This window comes from Mustelus asterias, chromosome 17 (genome assembly GCF_964213995.1).
Source record: "Mustelus asterias chromosome 17, sMusAst1.hap1.1, whole genome shotgun sequence".
Classification (NCBI taxonomy): Eukaryota; Metazoa; Chordata; class Chondrichthyes; order Carcharhiniformes; family Triakidae; genus Mustelus; species Mustelus asterias.
In genome coordinates this window covers 19,604,363-19,626,450 of record NC_135817.1, presented here as the reverse complement: position 1 = coordinate 19,626,450, position 22,088 = coordinate 19,604,363, and the positions used below count along the sequence as shown (strand labels likewise).

At 42.3% G+C, this 22,088-nt stretch overlaps 1 protein-coding gene across 2 annotated transcripts in view; it reads left to right on the top strand.

Moving 5' to 3' along the window:
- The window catches only part of LOC144506361 (rho GTPase-activating protein 6-like), a 725,901-nt gene that overhangs the window by 648,536 nt on the left and 55,277 nt on the right, over positions 1–22,088 (top strand). For both annotated transcript variants that reach the window (XM_078232372.1, XM_078232373.1), the window contains exons 6-9: positions 2,219–2,274; positions 7,177–7,327; positions 13,315–13,463; positions 19,116–19,295. In XM_078232372.1, coding sequence (XP_078088498.1) covers positions 2,219–2,274; positions 7,177–7,327; positions 13,315–13,463; positions 19,116–19,295 — 536 coding nt within the window. The remainder of the gene's footprint in view (positions 1–2,218; positions 2,275–7,176; positions 7,328–13,314; positions 13,464–19,115; positions 19,296–22,088) is intronic.

Here is a 22,088-nt window from a genome sequence, read left to right as displayed (position 1 = left end):
GAAAGTAAAGTTAAAATATGTCTCACAGCATGCAAAAATTCATTGGAAAACCACAAGAAAAAATCAAAGGTAGGTAAGTTATTGTGGACCTTTTAGATTTGCCAGATCAAAGTGGCTCAGGTTCAAACTGGCCAAGTGGAAGTTTATGACATATGTAGGGTAGTGGACATAGAAAAGACTCGATGAAGATGATGATAAAGTGAGAGAAATGAAGGTCCACTATTCTGGGTGGAGGAACCAAACTTCCTGCATCTGTGTTGATCCTGTAAACCATTGCACATCAGTTAAATCAGGAAGCACTTTTTCGAACAAAAGGTAGCAGAAGTCTGGAACTCTCTGCAAAATGCTGCAATTAAAATTTTCAAATCTGAGATTGACAGATTATTGTTGGGCAAGAAAACCAAAGGATGGGGATCAAAGGTGGATGAATGGAGCTAAGACCTAAATCAGCCGTATCCTATTTAAATTGCTGAATAGGCTGAAGGGATGGATGGGACTACTGCTGATCCTACATTCCCTTGTGTACAAGGAAACAGAGCTGAGATCTTTGCCAGCACCTTCAGGCACAAGTGTCAAATGAATGACCCCACTCAACTTGTCTCCAATATCCTAAATATCATCTGGATAAAGTTTGAGTTGTATTCTGGGTGTAGTGCAGTCGAGCTACATACCAGAACTAACTTTTCCCTATTCAATATTTTCAACACAGCTATTACAACTGATATGTATATAACCATGTGAAAAATTTTGGAAGTGTTTCTTATCCACAAGACCCAGGATATATTTAATCTGCCTAGCAGCCTCCGCTAATAATCGATGGAAGGATAATTAATAGTGTTATCAAATAATGTCTATTCACCAATAATCTCATGACTGATGTTCAGGTCCTGCTACTACTACTGAACTCCAGACCTCATTCTGACCTTAATCCATACATGGATGCTATTGATACATGGCTGAATTCCAGAGGACAGGTGACGGTAGCTGCTCTTGATATCAATGCAGCGTTCAAATACATATCGTCATGGCAAAATTGAGGTTAATGCAAATCTGATGGAAAATTATCCAATGGCAGGAGTCCTTTTTAACAAATAAGTTAATCCACTCAACATTGCTCCAAGACATGATTGCAGGATTTCCTCAGAGAAGTGCTTTGAGCACAACTGTCGCTTCATCAACGTTCGTTTTTCCATTGTGAGGTCAGGAATTGTTTTCTTTTCAGGAATCTATGATGGCTTACAGAAGGGCTTTGGACAACAATCGTTCTTGGGCTGACAAATTTCCAGAACAGGGGTGAAACTTAAATGCCAAATAGTGACAATCTTCAACAGGGAAAGGCCCAACATCTCTCTCTGACTTTCAATGGCACTGAGTATTTCCCCAGTGATCTTTTATGTGGGGGCGTGTAGGGTCATCATTGACAGTTGCTTAACTGCATCATTCATATCAAAGCCATGACTACAAGAGCAGAGCAAATGTTTGAACCTCGTGGCTCACCTCCTGATGGCTTGGAAGCTTTCCACCATCAATAAGGTTCAAATCAAGGAATTGTCTCCACTCACCTAGATGGATACAATGTCAACAAAACTCAAGAAAGTTGCCACTATTAAGGGGAAAGCAATACATTTGATTGCTACCGAACCACTCTACTCAAAATCCACTAAATCGATGGCACCATCAGACTGCAACTACAGATCTACTTTCTACAAGATTCACTCCTGCATACCAATAAGTTTACTTTGAAAGTACCTCCGTTCCCTGTGACCTACATCAGCATGAACACCAAGTGTAGCAATGTGGGAGCATCCTGACTTGGACACACATTGCCACCCCTTTGATTTTGGGTCAATATGCTGAAATTCCTTATCATTTTTGAGCATCACTATCATCTTTTCTGATGACCAAGGATTGGCAATAAATCCAATCTTGCCTGTATTACTCACATCATCAAAGCAAGTTAAAGAAAGAAGAACCTTCACAAATACCTGAACCTTGGGGTCTTTCAAAACACAGCCAAAAAAAGCCTAAAATTTCTTCCAAATAATATCTTGAAAATAGAATGATTTATTTCAAATGCCATTGAGATTTTTTTGAGTTATGGTTCGGTCGGACACCTTTTTTGTTTGTGTACAACCCGCTACATATATATATTTTCTCACCATGGAGTTGTGAAACTCAGTGATGTATATTGTATAATTATTTACTGATCTTTCTGCAGGTCTTCAAACAGTAGGAATATTCAGAGTTGGAAGTTCAAAGAAAAGGGTAAGACAGGTAAGGAACACTTACTTATTTTTCACACGTCATAAAGGAACATTCTAGAAGTACATTCGGATAGTCCCATCTATTCACATACCTGATTGCCTCTGCTGCAGAAATAAAGTTTACATTATTGAAATTCATTCTCATCAGGAGTATTGTCCATAATTCCATAAGGAACTGAAATGTCGCATTGAGTCGATGAAGATCTAAAGTATTGATTTCACATGGACGGGAGGTGGTGAGCAGGGATGAGAAATGCATTGTTAGAAAATTTCTTAACACTACAGTAGATGTTTTTCTCTTCTTCCTTTCTCTGCTCTTCTTAGTTTTTTACCTCTACAAAAACAAATGGCACTTGTATCGCACCTTTTAATGAAATAAAACATGCCAAATGAGCATAATCAAACAAACATCCAATATGGGGGATATGAAGTTCCTAATTATTTTGTTCTAATTTAATATTGGTAAATTTTTCTATTGCCTGTTAGCACTTGCACAAAACTGCTTCTCCCTTTTGTGGATACTTAAAAATGCCAAATGGAATTTGTGCATGGAGATGGTTTCCTGTGTCTAGACTTGAAATATATCGTAGAAATTCTTTCAATTCAATTTGTAGTGTAGTTGTATCACCAATATGTTTTCACACAATATTCACTGTTTTATTTCATTACCCCGATAGAACCTTAATCATTGTTCCTCCTTTTAAAGTATAATCTAACATGCCAATATAGGAATGGTTAGACCAAAGAAGACCATGGCAATTTAGTTCATCATCTACTATCTTGGCAGTTGTATAATTCAATTACAGTGGAGTTGTTGGCTAATGCCGGCAATCAAAGTCTGTCAGTAGTCTACACCAGATGTAGACATGAGAGGAATAGCCCCAGTAGTGGAAAGCTTTGGGAAGTATAAAAACATAATGAGAGCAGGAGTAGGCTGTATAGCCCTCTGGACCTGCTCCACAATTCAATATGATCATGGCTCAATTCCACTTTCCTGCCCTAGCCTTCTATCACTTAGTGCCCAGGAAATCCATCAAATCAGCCTTGAATATGTTAATTGACTTAATGTTCAAGTCCTTTTGGTTAGAGAATTTCAGAGATTTGGTCCAAAGTCTTCTGTTCCTTCCAAGCGTACCACGTGTAGCATATGTCATGTCCCAAATTGCTCTTATATTTATCCCAAAATATTATGGTAAGAAACAAATCTGATTTGCATTTGAATCAATCAATACTATCTGCTTCCAACATCTCCAAGGGGAGTCTGTTCTGTAGACTTAGCACATACTTGCCGATGTAATGCAATACAATGTCCTCATGCCAGTCTCCCTTATTATGAAAGTGAGTGGGTGGGAAAATCAGTAGCCAGCCTGCCATTTTGAAATGACTAATTAACAAGCTATTGGACATCATGAAATTTTTCATTGCCTGCTGTGTTTTTCAGTCATTGGCCGTGAAGAAGTTTGGGAGTGTTTCACATCAATGTGACGAGGCAGCACACGATCAAAATAAAAGGCCTGTCACTGGAACCATGGCATAATGTGTCAGCAAACTCTGCTAGTGAAAATGACACATGCCATGTTTTTTGAATTAATTTTTGACCTTTGAGTCCTCAATAAAAATTCAGAGAGCAAGGGGGCCTTTAAACTTGTAGCTGTGATGACTTCTTATTTGTGGTGTTACGTTTGTGCTGCATGATGTCCTGATTGGGTGTGGAGTCCGCCCGTGTTTGGTTTACATTTTGACATTGAACAGAAAACTGTTGTGTGCAGGCAGAAGGCTATTCCTGGTGTGACTAAAGGAATGTTTTCCTTAACTTAATCATTTGGTTGCTCTCTGCTATATACTTTCAGCAGCTACTAAATCCTTTACTGTGGTGACCAAAACATCGTTGGTGGTATGTTTCCTGGTCAGCATTCTCTGTGATATGTTGCCAGCACTCCGCTAAATGAAGAAGTATCTTGAAAGGTTCCTCAGTAACACTTCATTTGACTTCAGCTAGAGAACTCTTCGTGATCCAACAGGATGTGTTGCTTTTAACACTCTTACTATAATAGGATTGACAAACATGTAGCTTCCATTAGTCCGAAAGATGTGCTGGTTAGGTGGATTGGCCATGTTAAATTCTCCCTTACTGCACCCAAACAGGCACTGGAGTGTGGTGCCTTGGGACCGTGCAATGCTTTCATCTCTTAGCATTTTACAATTTTTTTAGAATTTTACAAACATCAAATAACATTCTGCTCCTCAATCTACAATTACTCTACTCCACTTCGCAACAATATAGATAAAACCAAAGAGCTACTTTTATATTGCAATGGCCTGCATATGTGCAAACCTCTGTATCTTAATGACCAACTGGTAGAGGTTATAGAATGTTTCCAGTATCTGGGAACACATACAGACCAGATGCTAAGCTTCACAGAGAACACCTAAACAGACTAGTGTCTGTTTTTAATCAGAATATTGAAAGGCTTTGGAGTGAGTCGAGATGTTTTTGAGAGGGTATATTAAAGTCTGGCAGAGATCATCCTAACACGCAATGTGGCAGTCTGGTATAGTAATCCAAGTGTGAAATGCTAAAGTAAGCTGGCCAGAATTGTCAACACTGCAGGTAAAATCATTGGTGAACAACAGGCACAGCTTGATAATCACTTTAACAACACAGTTAAGAGAAAAGCTCAGACCATCATCAATGATCCATCTCATTCTTTATATCCTCAATTGGTAAGGTTCCCTTTGGGCCACACTTTAAAATGCATAATGCCTGGAAAAATCAGTTCAAGAGTTATTTTGTTCACAGTGCCATTAGCTTACTAGGTAACAACCCGCTGTTTTATTTATTTCATTTATTCAACTGCAGTAAGTGTTGTACTGGCAGAGTGCAATGTGTTATGTTTGTATGGTATGGATGTATGTTATATATGCACAAATGTATGAATGTAGGTATACATGAAATATTCACTGTTTTTAGACTAATGGTTCTATATTATACTGGAGGTGAAGCAAAAGATAAATTTCCATTTTTGCCTGAACAAGTTCTATTCTATCATTTTCTTTCACAAATGTTAGAATCATATTCGTTTGCTGCTGACTCCATGCACTAATTCCAGACTGGCAATTTCCGACAAGGAATGCATATTAGGAAATAATGAACGTGATCCCTATACTTTTCGGTTTGTTAACTTTAATGGACAGAACATTATAGGGAACATGCCCATAATCTCTTTCTATGCACTTTTGGGAATTAAGACTCCGATTGTGAGACCAGTATCCGAAAATTGGCTATCTTGCCTCTTGGAGTTTTGACCACTGATAAATTATTTTTTGTATAATGGAGGAATGACAGTGCAGGATATAACAAGAAAACAATGCAGCTTTCTCCATTCACTGCTTACTATATCAAATTGAATATTGCACAACTTGATTGAGATTTGGGGTGGGATTTTCCAGCCCCGCACACTGCTAGGCTCATTGGTCCCACCGTAGGCAGCACGGTAGCACAGGTGGGTGGCACGGTAGCACAGTGGTTAGCACTGCTGCTTCACAGCTCCAGGGACCTGGGTTTGATTCCCGGCTTGGGTCACTGTCTGTGTGGAGTTTGCACATTCTCCTCGTGTCTGCGTGGGTTTCCTCCGGGTGCTCTGGTTTCCTCCCACAGTCCAAAGATGTGCGGGTTAGGTTGATTGGCCATGCTAAAAAATTGCCCCTTAGTGTCCTGAGATGCATAGGTTAGAGGGATTAGTGGGTAAAATATGTAGGGATATGGGGATAGGGTCTGGGTGGGATTGTGGTCGGTGCAGACTCGGTGGGCCGAATGGCCTCTTTCTGTACTGTAGGGTTTCTATGATTTCTATAACTGAAAGATGATGGATAATTGGCTGGGTTGCCGACCCTCTCACAGCAATTCCCATCACAACCAACAGGAAAACCCTAGCCTTAATTTTGTTGTGTCCGTGTCCACACACATGACAGTTTTTCTCAGCAATTGTACACGTAGGATATTTGGAGCTCTAACATGGAAACCAGTTATATACTGTCCCCCTCTTTTAAGAAGCTCCTCAAAACTTATATCTTAACTAAGTGTTTACTCATTGTTTTGTTGTGTGGTGGGGGTCTAAGGCAGGGCTTTTGGGGATTGTCTATTCTCCCAAAGTATGCTGCCCGAATCTGTAGTTTCTCAAATCCAGTGGACTTTATTCACAGCCAGAAGTTACGCATTTAGACCTCGACACGAGGTCAGAGCTTCCCCTCCTTCCAAATGTATCTCAGCCATGTAATCTGACATTGTTATTAAATCAGCTTCATGTATGCTTCTGATAACTCGTCGTGCTACAGTCCAAACAATTCCTTTCGGCTTGATGTCAAATTTAGTTTGTTTACGCTCCTGTGAAGTGCCCCATGATAATCATTTTGTCCAAGGTGCTATACTGATCTGAGTTTTTGAAAGTGTATTGCACTCACCGTGCTATAGCATATTGAGCCTTTCAAACTGGGACAACTGGGCGGCACGGTAGCACAGTGGTTAGCACTGCTGCTTCACAGCTCCAGGGTCCCGGGTTCGATTCCCGGCTCGGGTCACTGTCTGTGTGGAGTTTGCACATTCTCCTCGTGTCTGCGTGGGTTTCCTCCGGGTGCTCCGGTTTCCTCCCACAGTCCAAAGATGTGCGGATTAGGTTGATTGGCCAGGTTAAAAATTGCCCCTTAGAGTCCTGAGATGCGTAGGTTAGAGGGATTAGTGGGTAAATATGTGGGGGTTGGGCCTGGGTGGGATTGTGGTCGGTGCAGACTCGATGGGCCGAATGGCCTCCTTCTGCATTGTAGGGTTTCTATGATTTCTATGATTTTGACATTCTGTTTTCCAAATTCAGACTTAACATTTGTGACTAAATTTATCTCTTTCTTCGTCTTACAGTTACGAGAGGAATTTGATCGTGGTGCAGATGTTGCTCTTGACGAGGAGCACAGTGTTCATGATGTCGGGGCCTTGCTGAAGGAATTTTTGAGGGATATACCAGATCCTTTGCTCACTAGAGAGCTCTACACTCCATTCATCAGTACACTTTGTAAGATGATGATATTGTTCTGTATTTACATAATCTATATGTCTTTATAACATGATGTATTTTTATCTTTCTTCTGTTGTAAGGAAAATATTGCTATCGTTATCACATCACCATGTACCTTTGGCTTGATGGTGTCATTCCTGCCTCTGAGTCAGAGAGTGCAAGGTTCAAACTCCACTCCAAACACATGAATATAAGAAGTAACAGGAGGAGATATAGACCACTTGGCTTCCTCCACCACTCAGTAAGATCATGATTGACCTTCAATATCAACTCTACTTTTTCTGCCTATATCCTCTTATCCTTTTGTTGCCTCTGTGCTAGGGTGACCAGAACGGTACACAGTATTCCAAGTGTGGCCTTACCAATGTGTTGTTCAACTTCAACAAGACGTCCCAACTCCTGTATTCAATGTTCTGACCAATGAAACCAAGCATGCTGAATGCCTTCTTCACCAAACTGTCCACCTGTGACTCCACTTTCAAGGAGCTATGAACCTGTACCCCTAGATCTCTTTGTTCTGTAACTCTCCCCAGCGCCCGACCATTAACTAAGTATGTCCTGCCCTGGTTCAATCTACCAAAATGCATCACCTAGCATTTATCTAAATTAAGCTCCATCTGCCATTCGTCAGTCCACTGGCCCAATTGATTAAGGTCCCTTTGCAATCCGAGATAACCTTCTTCACTGTCCACTATGCCACCAATATTGGTGTCATCTGCAAACTTACTAACCATGCCTCCTATATTCTCATCCAAATCATTAATATAAATGAAAAATAACAGTGGACCCAGCACCGATCCCTGAGGCACACCGCTGGTCACAGGTCTCCAGTTTGTAAAACAACCCTCTACAACCACCCTCTGGCTTCTGTCATCAAGCCAATTTTGTATCCATTTAGTTATCTCACCCTGGATCCCATGAGATTTAACCTTATGCAACAACCTACCATGCAGTACCTTGTCAAAGGCCTTGCTAAAGTCCATGTAGACAACATCAACTGCACTGCCCTCATCTACGTTCTTGGTTACCCCTTCAAAAAACTCAATCAAATTTGTGAGACATGATTTTCCACTCACAAAGCCATGTTGACTGTCCCTAATCAGTCCTTGCATCTCTAAATGCCTGTAGATCCTGTCTCTCAAAATACCTTCCAACAGCTTATCCACCACAGATGTGAGGTTCACTGGCCTGTAGTTCCCAGGCTTTTCCCTGCAGCTTTTTAAAAAAAAATGCACAACATTTGCCACCCTCCAATCTTCAGGCACCTCACCTGTGACTATCGATGATTCAAGTATCTTGGCTAGGGGACCCGCAATTTCCTCCCTAGCCTCCCACAATGTCCTGGGATACACTTCATCAGATCCTGGGGGTTTATCTACCTTGATGCGCTTTAAGACTTCCAGCATCACCTTCTCTGTAATATGTACGGACATCACTAATTATTTCCCCAAGTCCCCTAACATGCATGCTTTTTTCAACAGTAAATGCTAATGAGAAATATTCATTTAGGATCTCACCCATCTCTTGTGGATCTGCACATAGATGACCTCGTAGATCCTTAAGAGGCCCTACTCGCTCCTCAGTTACTCTTTTGCCCTTTATGTACTTGTAGAAGCTCTTTGAATTCTCGTTTGCCTTATCTGCCAAAACAATCTCGTGTCCCCTTTTTGCCCTCCTGATTTCTCTCTTAACTCTACTCCTACACCCTCTATACTCTTCAAGGGATTCACTTGATCCCAGCTGCCGATGCATGTCATGTGCCTCCTCCTTTTTCTTGACCAGGGCCTCAATATCTCGAGTCATCCAGGGTTCCCTACCTCTCATTCTTCCAGGGAATATAGACTTGGTCTGCTCAATGGCCCCAATGTTGACAGGAAGGCTTGTGTAGGCAGTGACAGTCGGGTAGTACTCCATGCAGGAAACCTTTATTTTCCTACATCTCCCTGGTATGATGGTTGCAACAACTGGAGGCCAAAGCTCCTGCTTTGAATTGGCTAGCGGATAGGAAACAGAGGGTGGTGGTTGATAGTAAATATTCATCATGGAGTGCGGTTACAAGTGGTGTACCTCAGGGATCTGTTTTGGGGCCACTGCTGTTTGTAATATTTATTAATGATCTGGATGAGGGTATAGTTGGGTGGATTAGCAAATTTGCTGATGACACCAAAGTCGGTGGTGTGGTAGACAGTGAGGAAGGGTGCCGTAGTTTGCAGGAAGACTTAGACAGGTTGCAAAGTTGGGCCGAGAGGTGGCGGATGGAGTTTAATGCGGAGAAGTGTGAGGTAATTCACTTTGGTAGGAATAACAGATGTGTTGAGTATAGGGCTAACGGGAGGACTTTGAATAGTGTGGAGGAGCAGAGGGATCTAGGTGTATGTGTGCATAGATCCCTGAAAGTTGGGAATCAAGTAGATAAGGTTGTTAAGAAGGCATATGGTGTCTTGGCGTTTATTGGTAGGGGGATTGAATTTAGGAGTCGTAGCGTTATGTTGCAACTGTACACAACTCTGGTGCGGCCGCACTTGGAGTACTGTGTGCAGTTCTGGTCCCCACATTACAGGAAGGATGTGGAGGCTTTGGAGAGGGTGCAGAGGAGGTTTACCAGGATGTTGCCTGGTATGGAGGGGAGATCCTATGAGGAGAGGCTGAGGGATTTGGGATTGTTTTCGCTGGAAAGGCGGCGGCTAAGAGGGGATCTTATTGAAACATATAAGATGATTAGAGGTTTAGATAGGGTGGATAGTGATAGCCTTTTTCCTCTGATGGAGAAATCCAGCACGAGGGGGCATGGCTTTAAATTGAGGGGGGGTAGTTATAGAACCGATGTCAGGGGTAGGTTCTTTACCCAGAGGGTGGTGAGGGATTGGAATGCCCTGCCAGCATCAGTAGTAAATGCGCCTAGTTTGGGGGCGTTTAAGAGATCCGTAGATAGGTTCATGGACGAAAAGAAATTGGTTTAGGTTGGAGGGTCACAGTTTTTTTTTTTAACTGGTCGGTGCAACATCGTGGGCCGAAGGGCCTGTTCTGCGCTGTAATGTTCTATGTTCTATGTTCTATCCAGTCATAGAAACTTTCTCACACACAACAAAAACAGAAAATGCTGCATCTGTGGAAAGAGAATAGAGCCAACGTTTCGAGTCTCGATGACCCTTTGTCACACATCCAGACTCAATACACCTTTGTATTTGTAACTGCAAATGGCCTTGCAGGATGACCTCAAGCAACTCTGTGCCAAAAAGGGCCTATCTTTGGAGATCCCCACCTTATTTGGGACAGCAGAAGTCATGGCTGGCTGACAGGGACAATGAATGTTGTCATCCTGAAAGAGGACATCAGGATTCTGATTGCTGGAGCCACTGCCACAGTCTCGGGGCATTGGCTCCATAGTCCTAGAAATCTCTACAGCATGGGTTGTGAGATGATGGAAGCTGTCATTTGATCTCGAACTTAGCAGCCACTGGTTCAGATATTGGCACAACAATATATCTTAGAGGGAAACATAGAGGAGGACTGCACATGAGGAGTCAGTGGGCAGAGGTTGCAACCAGCCAGGGCAACGTGATAGTGTAGGTGCCAACTTCCCATAGGACAAGGCTGCCTGCACAAGGGTTCTGCTGCAGAGGACTCAAATGAGGAAGCTGCTTTGGGCACTTGTACCTGGTAGAGGTCTGAGCTTCCACTGGATCAGTCTATGGTTGAGTAGCATCTGCATGTGCTGAACTGGAAGCAGAGACATGGCCATCAGGTGTTGCAACATGGCTGGGGACACAGGTGTTCTCGTGGAGTTGGCCACCTCTTCGTCGCTGGAAATTATAAGTTTCAAGGTCTGTGCAAAATACTGTGTCAATAAGGAGTGGGATTCCTCTGTCCTTCTTGACTATGATGTCAGGCCTTTTGGCAGACCTCCCAATGCATCTGTAAGCAGTCCCATGCAAAGTCCTCATTTGAGTCCCCTGCAGCAGAACCCTTGTGCAGGCAGCCTTGTTCTATGGGAAGTTGGCACCTGCATTATCCTTTCACGTTGCCCTGGCTGGTTGCCACCTCTGCCCACTGACTCCTCACGTGCAGTCCTCCCCTATGCTTCCTTCTAAGATATATCGTTGTGCCAATATCTGAACCAGTGGCTGCTAAGTTTGAGATCAAATGACAGTATTGTTTCTTCAGTCTCCTGCTCCTCTTGCACTTCACAGTCCCGCACCAATATTTGACCAGATAGCATTTCTTGGATATCTGAAAGGATAAAGGCACAGGGATATGGTAGGATTAGGGTGAGAAAGTGGGTAAACGGGAGATGCAGGGTGATACCATCTGTAACTTGTAAATGAGAAGAGATTGTGTGGGAGAGGGAAGTGTAATGCGAGACAGTAGATTAGGTAGGAGCAAACCATTATCCTTTATGGTTTTGCCCAGTCACTGGCCGTGGCTTCAAACATGGCCGCTTCAATGATGGTCAGCACTGATTCTCCCATGAGGGTGAGGGCATGCAGCCCTGTCTGTCCTTTACTCGGTAGGTATTTTTGCCTCTGGTTTTGCACCAGTCTTTTTCTACAGGAGAGAGGTGGGTGTGTCAGTGTGGAGCAATATATTTGGATGACGTATACGCCCTGGCTGAAAACTTTCAAATTTAGTCTGGCTTCGTGTCTATAGATGTTTATACGAATAGGAAATTAACCATTTGCTATGGTTTTAAGTAATTAGCAATAACATCCAGGCTAATTGCTGCATCGCATCTGTATTCTATATTCCTGTCTACAGGTTGAGATGTGGGTATGAGGCTTGCCGCATTGTTAAATGTCCAAGGGAGAAGTAAGGCTGTAAATGTGAAATCTGAGTCATGCTTGATAGTGACTGTTGGCAGATGAGTGAATAAAGTAGTGTGCGAAGCTGGTGTTTGAAGGTGCATTTATTGACCTTGGCCGCTTATGTAAGGTCATTAAGCTTCTTCCTGCATTGCATCCAGGTTCTCTGAGGTAGACTGTTGGCAGTGCCAGCAATGACTCTCTGCTGCCACTGCCTTTGTAATGTTTTTCTGGAGGGCTTCCTAGCCCCTTTTGAGGCAAGAGGACTGCGCTCTTTCTGCCCACCTACAGCACCAAGGCCTTCAGTACTTAATTGGTGAAAACCTTGGGGTGCACACTCTGGTCTGCCGCAGAGGTACAGGCTGGCTTTAAGTAGTGCTGTTCTTGCACAAACCTGGGCCCCTTGCTGGGCCCTGCATTGGTCTGTGTGCTGCCTGCATTACCTTGGATGGGGCACGTGTTAGTTGTGCATCGTGATCACGGTGCTCATTTTTCAGGCCTGATCCAATTTTATTCCCCCCAATATCCTCAGTGGGTCAAAAGCAGCTTTTGTTTTGGTAGATTTGACGAGCTAATTATGACAATAAAAGGAAAAATTATAGCTATTGAGTTACAATGCTCTGAGTGTATTTGTTGCCAAGGTTAATGTTAAGTTTAAGTTTAAAAATATAAAAATGAGTTCTTTCTAAGATTTTCTTCAATGATGCAGAGCACATTATGCACAGAGTAGAAATGGTTTAAATAAATACTGTAATTTTGACTTTGATTTTCAGTCCCACCAGCTTGGTTCTCCACCCTCATGCTACCATGCAGACTACTGACATTGGTTAGACATTATTTTTGCACATAAACTTGGTTCTGGACTGCTTTAATATTTCTTGCACCCACTTCCTTGTGAAGCCACACGTTACCAAGACCACTTGCAAGGAGTCTGAAATGTAGTCTACACATGATTACTGTTCCAAGCCAAATGGCTCCCCCATCAAATCATTAATGGAGTGTCTAAAACCTATGGCTTACTTCAGACAATTTGCAGTCGGAAAGCCAGTGTTGTGCATAGTGAGATGTTGCAGACAATTTTTAATTCACTTGTGATTGAGTTATAACACGTCCTGTTAATTCTCATTTCGTACTATGCCTCAGTAACATTGATTTTAACTCGGGAACTGTCTTTCTTCATCTTAGTACTGGAGCAGGATGAACAGCTCAATGCCTTGCAGCTTCTCATTTATCTCCTGCCTCCATGTAATTGTGACACGCTGCACAGACTCATGGAGTTCCTTGCCATGGTAACAAATCATGCTGAAGACACCCTGGATAAAGATGGGCAGGAGGTAGGAGAACATGACTGAAGATCTCATCGAGTGCATTGATTTGTTTTCATGTACCTATGTTGCCAACAGCTAACTGGCCGTGCAAAATATATTCTGAAAGTATTCTCCTCACCTTTCCCTCTATTGTCTTCTACTTTCTGCCTCCTCCTCCTCTCTTTCCCCAGCTCACCTCCTCCCAATAATAGTGCCTGGAACTGAGCCTTGTATATATTTCCTCCTGGCCCCCAACTAGTTGAATTGATGGATTAGATTTTCTTTTAGTTTAAATTTTAATTTCTTCCAAATTTCTGGAAATGTCAAAGTAAAATTTATAAATGTTTAATTTATTTCAGAGTTAACAATGCAATTGTTGTAGTTAACAGTGACAGTTGACTCTTTAATTCCATTAGGTTGGCAACAAGGAATGATTCAAATTTATTGCCATTATTATCCTAGTAAAATGCCTTAGCGGAGTTTGGCAGCAGTCCCAATTTGCTTTGAAATAATTTGAAGTTTAAACTTGTTAACCCTGGAAATGTATTCATTATTACATAGAATCATAGATATACAAATATATATGATATATATTTAAAGTTTCTTTCAAGGTAAAGAAGAAAATGTTTTTGCAATTGAGCATGGGATCCCAGACCCAGTCCATTTGAGAATCAGGGTGTTGACTGATTTGGCAGTGGGTAGTGCTTTCACTTCTAAATCCAAATGTTGCTGGGTCAAATCCCACTCCAGAGACTTGAGCTCAAAATCTGACAATTCAATGCATTATGGAGAGAGTGCTGCAGTGTTGAAGGTGCATTTATTGGCTTGGATGTTAAACTGAAGCCCCCTTTTCTGCTTCAGGTGGGTACAACAGATCCCATGGCACTGTTTCAAAGAAGCGCAGGGAAGACCTCCCTGGTTTCACTGACCAATATTTATCCTTCAAGCAACATCACAGAAACAGATGATCTGGTCATTATCACGTTGCTGTTTGTGTGATGTTGCAGTGTGAATATTGGCTGCCATTTTCCCCACATTGCTATGGTGACTACATTTCAAAAGTACTTGATTGGCTGTAAAAGCATTTTGGGACATTGTGAATGCTGCTATATAAATGCACATTTATTTCACAGAAATCATAGAAACCCTACAGTGCAGAAAGAGGCCATTTGGCCCATCGAGTCTGCACCAACCACAATCCCACCCAGGCCCTACTCCCATATCCCTACATATTTACCCGCTAATCCCTCTAACCTACGCACCTCAGGACACGAAAGGGCAATTTTTTGCATGGCCAATCAACCTAACCCACACATCTTTGTACTATTTTGTTTTATCAAATGTACAAAGATGTGGCATGTCAAACTGTAGAGATGAGGGAAGAGAGTAAAATAATAATTTGGGAAATTATGGTTGGAGAATAGTAGAAAGGGACAGAGAGAAGAAACTTAAGAATGCACAAAATATCAAGACTAGATGGTACAAAGATAGCAAAAAGACAAAAGGCATTGTTATGAATGCTTTGTGCATTTAGATACAAAGTAAACAAATTCATAGCACACTGAAGTAGATAAATATGATCTGATGGTGATTATCAAGATCTGGTTGCAGGAGGGCAAAGATTGGGTCCTTAATATTGAGGGATATATGACATTCAAGAAGAATAGGAAGCTAGGGGAAAGTGGAGGGTAACACTTGATCAAGTGTACAGGGCCTTGGTGAGACCACATTTGGAGTATTGTGTGCAGTTCTGGTCACCTCACTATAAGAAGGATGTGGAAGCGCTGGAAAGAGTGCAGAGGAGATTTACCAGGATGCTGCCTGGTTTGGAGGGTAGGTCTTATGAGGAAAGGTTGAGGGAGCTAGGGCTGTTCTCTCTGGAGCGGAGGAGGCTGAGGGGAGACTTAATAGAGGTTTATAAAATGATGAAGGGGATAGATAGAGTGAACGTTCAAAGACTATTTCCTCGGGTGGATGGAGCTATTACGAGGGGGCATAACTATAGGGTTCATGGTGGGGGATATAGGAAGGATATCAGAGGTAGGTTCTTTACGCAGAGAGTGGTTGGGGTGTGGAATGGACTGCCTGCAGTGATAGTGGAGTCAGACACTTTAGGAACATTTAAGCAGTTATTGGATAGGCACATGGAGCACACCAGGATGATAGGGAGTGGGATAGCTTGATCTTGGTTTCAGATAAAGCTCGGCACAACATCGTGGGCCGAAGGGCCTGTTCTGTGCTGTACTGTTCTATGTTCTATGTTCAGGATGGCATTGGTGCAATAGTTGGAGAGGACCGTGGCTCAGGAGGTTGGGATGAGGAATCAGTTTGGGTGGAGATGAGGAATAGTAGGGAAAATAAGTCACTAGTGGGACTGGTCAATAGGACCCCTAACAGTAACTACAATGTAGGACAAAGTATACAAGTATAAATATTGAGTGCTTGTGTTAAAGGGACAGCAATAGTCATGGATGACTTTAATCTACATGAAAACTGGAAAAATCAGATTGACAGTAGTATCCCAATTGAGTTCCTAGAATTCCCTTGAGATAGTTTCTTTGACAGCACGTTCTGAGACCTAATAGCAGCGACCACACTATGATTAAATTTCACATCCAGTTTGAAAGGAAGAAGAGTGGATCTAAGACCAGTATTTTAAACATAAATAAGGGCAACTATGTGAGCATGAAAGCTTAGCTAGGTGAAGTGAACTGGGATACTAAGCTAGGAGGGGAGAAGCAAATGGCAGACATTTAAGGGGATGTTTCAGAATACTCCGAATTAGTATATTCCTGCTGTAAAGAAAAATTCAAAAGGAAGGAAAAACAGAAAAGGCTGGAAAATCTCAGCAGGTCTGACAGTATCTGTGGGGAGAGAATAGAGCCAACATTTTGAATCTTCATCAGAGCTAAGAACAAAGAGAATCAGCAGAGAGGGTTTGGGGGGGGGGGGTGGAATGGGACAAAGGGAATGTAAATGAGGATACAGAAGACTGAGAAGGTGATAAGTGTCCATTAAGTGATCAGAATACGTGAATGGCAGAACAAAGGTATCGATGGTATAGGGACTGCCTGGAGGATTTTGGCAGTAGCCCTGAAGGAGGGGGAGGGGGCAAGAAGTAGAGCTGGTAGAAGTAACCACCTGTACCTCTGTTCTGCCATTCATGCATTCTGATCATTTAATGGACACTTTTAGCAGTTTCCGTATACTAATTTACATTTTCTTTGCCCCATTCCATTCCCCCCCCCCCCCCCCCCCCCCCCGGGCCATCCTCATTGTATAAATCTCTGCTGATTCTCTTCGCTCTTAGCTCTGGCAAAGGATGATCTAGACTCAAAACTTTGGCTCTATTCTCTCCCCACAGATGCTGCCAGACCTGCTGAGATATTCCAGCATTTTCTGTTTTTGTTTCAGATTCCAGCATCCACAGTATTTTGCTTTTATTCAAAAGGAAGGACCCAAAGTTAAAGTTTGTTTATTAGTCGCAAGTAAGGCTTACATTAACACTGCAATGAAGTTATTGTGAAATTCCCCAGCATGGTTAACTAAAGTTGAGGAAAACATCAAACTTAAGGAAAAAGCAAATAAGTGTGCAAAAATGAGTAATAGGTCAGATGATTGGTTAGAATATAAAGAACGACAGAGACTGACTGACTAAAAGTTAATCAAGAGTAAGAAATTATAACATGAGAGGAAGATGGCTAGGAATGTGTAAACAGGTAGCAAGAATTTCTACAGTTATTTAAAGAGGAAAAGAGTAAGTAAAATAGTGTTGGTCTTCCAGAGAGTGAGAATGGGGAATTAATAGTAGGTAATAAGGAGATGGCAGATGAGATGAACAAATATTTTAGAAACATAGAAAAACTACAGCACAAACAGGCCCTTCGGCCCACAAGTTGTGCCGAACACATCCCTACCTTCTAGACCTACCTATAACCCTCCATCCTATTAAGCTCCATGTACTCATCCAGGAGTCTCTTAAAAGACCCTATTGAGTTCGCCTCCACCACCACTGACGGCAGCCGATTCCACTCACCCACCACCCTCTGTGTGAAAAACTTACCCCTCACATCTCCCCTGTACCTACCCCCCAGCACCTTAAACCTGTGTCCTCTCGTAGCAGACATTTCCACCCTGGGAAAAAGCCTTTGAGAGTCCACCCGATCTATGCCTCTCAACATCTTATACACCTCTATTAGGTCTCCTCTCATCCTTCGTCTCTCCAAGGAGAAAAGACCGAGCTCCCTCAGCCTATCCTCATAAGGCATGCCACTCAATCCAGGCAACATCCTTGTAAATCTCCTCTGCACCCTTTCAATCTTTTCCACATCCTTCCTATAGTGAGGCGACCAGAACTGAGCACAGTACTCCAAGTGGGGTCTGACGAGGGTCTTCTATAGCTGCATCATTATCCCCGGACTCCTAAACTCAATCCCTCGATTGATAAAGGCCAGCACACTGTACGCCTTCTTAACCACCTCCTCCACCTGCAGGGCCGATTTCAGAGTCCTATGGACGCGGACCCCAAGGTCCTTCTGATCCTCGACCGTACTAAGAGTCTTTCCCTTTATATTGTACTCCTTCATCCCATTTGACCTACCAAAATGGACCACAACGCATTTATCTGGGTTGAAGTCCATCTGCCACTTCTCCGCCCAGTCTTGTATCCTATCTACGTCCCTATCTTGCATCCTATCTATGACATTTTGCAAGAAACATTCCAGTAATAGGTGGAAGGGAGAGAGGAACTTGGTGACATTATAATCACTAGAGAAGCAGTACTGCGCAAACTGATGGAGCTGCGGGCTGACAAATCTCTGGGTACTGACGGACATCATCCCAAAAAGGTGCTTAAAAGAGAGGTAGTAGATGTGTTGGTGTTAATTTTCCACAATTTGTTAGATTCCGGAAAGGTTCCATCAGACGTGAAAGTAGCAAAAAAAACTTTTTATTTAAGGAGAGAGAAAGGCAAAGCACAGGAAACTAGAGGCCGCTTAAGCTTGAAGTCTGTCATGCAGAAGGTGTTAGAATCGATCATTTGAAGAGGTTATAGCTGGGCACTTAAACAAGCTCGAGGTAACTGGGAACAATCAGCATGGTTTTGTGAAAATAAAATCATGTTTAACCAATTTGGCAGATGTGCTGTGATGATCTTGGCTCTTGAGCATCGTTATCATCCCCAGGCTGGACTCCTGCCTCAACCTTCAGGGATTAGAGAGCACAGAAAGAAGCAGCTGATTGTGATTGGAAGAGAGGGAAGCTGGGGACAAGAATCGCTTGTGGCATACGTAGGAGCACTCTTGCCTCACAAGCAAACCTTAAAAACAAACCCAAAATGTTCATTTATTTCAGCCTCTTCTGGCCACGATCCTGCCTCCTCCTCCCATTCTCATGGCAACTCTGGGTCTGAAACTACTGGAGTAATTGTCAGCTGAAATCATTTTGGGGTCTGAATGCAGTCATTGGTCCTGACATTTAAATACTGATGAGTTTCCTGCAACCGGGTTTAGAGGGATTAATATGACAGCAGTTGGGTATACTGAAGGGGCAGGTGCAAAATCACACTGCCAGTCCCATTATTGTCAGGAGGGCTGGGTCAAAATTGAGGTGGCCAGATTCTGTGTTAATCAATCGGCTACACTGGCTTTCATACTTCAATCCTGCTTTGTTACTCTTTAGGTGACTGGGAACAAAATGACTTCGCTTAACCTTGCCACAATCTTTGGCCCCAACCTCCTCCACAAACAGAAGAGCTCAGACAAGGAGTTCAGTGTCCAAAGCTCAGCTCGGGCCGAGGAGAGTACTGCCATCATCAACGTTGTTCAAAAGATAATTGAAAACTATGAGACACTATTCATGGTGAGTGGATATCTCTGCTTGTCAAACATTAGTGCTGCCTTGAATTTCACACATGTGGCCACAATTTGCATTTCAAAACTAATCGACTTGCAAACTATTAGGATTTCCATGGTTTGCAAATTGTGCAATTTGTCCTGACATTTGAGCAAATTGTGACTACTTCAAAAAAAATACCACAGCTAAAAGTGAAGTGTAACATTTTCCACCATGGTCGCTTTTAGTCCTTTGATTGCTTCAAATTGTGCACATCCATTGGTTTGAAGTAAGGGATTTTAAAACTGCCAATGCTGGAAATATTCAACAGGTGAGGCAGCATCTGTGAAGAGAGAAGAGCAGGGGGTTACTGTTTAAGGTTGATGATCATCTTCACAGGTGACTATGGACCTGAAACATCTGCCGGAATTCTCCGGCTGTTCCCGCCCTTCCGCCACTGCAAGCGAGCATGGAGAATTTGTTGCTCAGCCAAACCTCTGTTCACTGCAGTAGGACCAGAGAATCCCATTGGTGTGAATGGCCAGAGAATCGGACCCATATCTCTCCATGAAGAGAGGAAGACAGAGTTATAGACATGAAACATTAAACTTGCCTTTTCTCGCCACTGATCTGCTGAATGTTTCTGTCATTTTCTGTTTTTTATTTTAGATTTCCAGCATCTGCTATACTTTGCACTCTGAAGTATTTTAGTGAATTACTTAATTTTTTTATTGGTGATGAGCAGAATAAATATTTGGCTTTAATCATATCACCAAGAATCCCTCACCCCTCTTTTGGAGTGTGAGCTGGAAAAACAGGCAGAACCACATGTCAGACGTAAAGGGAGTAAGGGATCCTTTTAGTTCGACAATATTGGACAGTGCCTCCTTAGATCCATTTTTGTATTTTTAGGTGGTAAAGAGGCAACAAGTAGGTTTGTAGCATGTTTACTTTATTGTCATTTATTCATTAAAGTAAAGGCGACACTGCTTTCATCATTGACAATGTATGTATATTCCAATGCCTTTCAGACATACATATTTGTGTATTGAGTGCCAATTATTACCAGAATGTAAGTGGTACAGATCCATATCCTTGGATTATAGCCAGAACCGGTCAGACAACAGAATCAGAGGGGAAAAGCGAACGTAAGAACTTACTGATGGGAGGAACCATAGGGCACATAAGAAACTGAAGCCAAACAACAGTAGTGGCTCTCAAATTCCTGACACTACCATTTTAGTTATTGAGTGGCAGAAGCAGGGATCAATTGTCTATTCAGCATCTTGGCTCAAATCTGCAGCAAGCACTGAAGTAGCAAGGTGGATTTTTAACCTGGGTGAGCAGTTAAAATCACCCATTGGAGTTATCTATCCAAGGTCCTGCTCTCTTCCGGAATGTTCCAATTTTGAACTGCGCCTCTCAGCAGTCTGGAAGGACACCCATTAGAAGTCAGCAGTGTCCTTTATTTTTGTAAATACATATATTGGGCTTTCATGTCATTATCAGGGCCAGAACAGAGAAGCAGTTATAGACTTTCCTCCAACCAAAGTAGCAAGAAGAGGTGTCTGGGCCAAAAGAGGCCCAGAAAGGTAAACAGTTTTACTACTTTGACTACGTTATACACAGGGAAAGTTTGAACTTTGCCAGTCTTCGGTTTCACCTCTCCTGAACTCCCTTCCTTATGACTTAACTACGCATTGGAGTCCATTTCTCCAGTGTGGGTACATTAAGATCAGCGCGATATGATATATCACTGGTATGGCTCAGGGTATTTCCTCTTGTTATTGTTTGCTGCAGATCACAACTCCTAATCCAAAGTCTTATATTTGTAAAGCACGGAAGGAATGGGCTCTGCCAGTGCAGAGGTAGTCATGAAGTCATGTTAAAATACTGTGAGTTTCTAAATATAGCAAATGCTGATAACTAGTATGGTTTTAAAACAGGTGGTATCCCTCTGTGTTAAGGCCAGACAGTTAAAGAGATTATTTTGTGTTAATATTTGTTTTATCTAATCCACACTCCATATTCACCATTTCTTTTTCCTGTGGTGAAAGTTTTGTGGGAACACAGCCCATGAATTCCTTTGTAATGAATCTCTGCTGACTCTGGAGCAGCCAGTCACAATTCTGTTTTGTTTCCAAGCTCCTCAGCAATGAGGGGGCACAGTTCATATTGTTTTGACATTTGTACTAAGCCCTAGCAAAGAAACATCTGGCTTGTTTTAGGGGAAATTTAACATAGTGCGGTGCAGAGGGAAGCGATTGCCAACCATTTTCACCCGCTAAGAACATATGACCTACATAGGCTGACTGAAATACATGACCTAGTTTTAACTGGTGGTGTAGTATAGTCATCCCAAAGAAAATGTGAAAAGGGCAGTGTGTACAGAAAGTCGAACAGATACCAAGTGCTGCAGTCTAAGACCGTTGTCACAGCATTTTGGTTTTCCTTATGACCAGCTCATAGTTCGTTGTGAAATGTAAAAAAAAAATTTGTACTCGTCCCTTGCTTTGTATTTTTTTCAAAGCTTCCTACAGCAAGAGGAGACTATTCTTTCCTATATCAAGAGGACCATTCCTTCCTATATCAAGAGGAGACCATTCAGCCCATCATGCCTATTCATTTTAATCATGGTTGATCTGTACCTTAACTCCCATTTCCTCACCATCCATGACCCTTGATGCCCTGAGAAAAAACAAAAAGCTATCGGGCTCGGTGCTAAAAGGTCCCAATTATTCCAGCATTCAGTCTTTTGGGAAGAGAATTCCAGAATCAAAAAACAGAAAAAAAAACTAAGATCTTGCATTTGTATGGCAT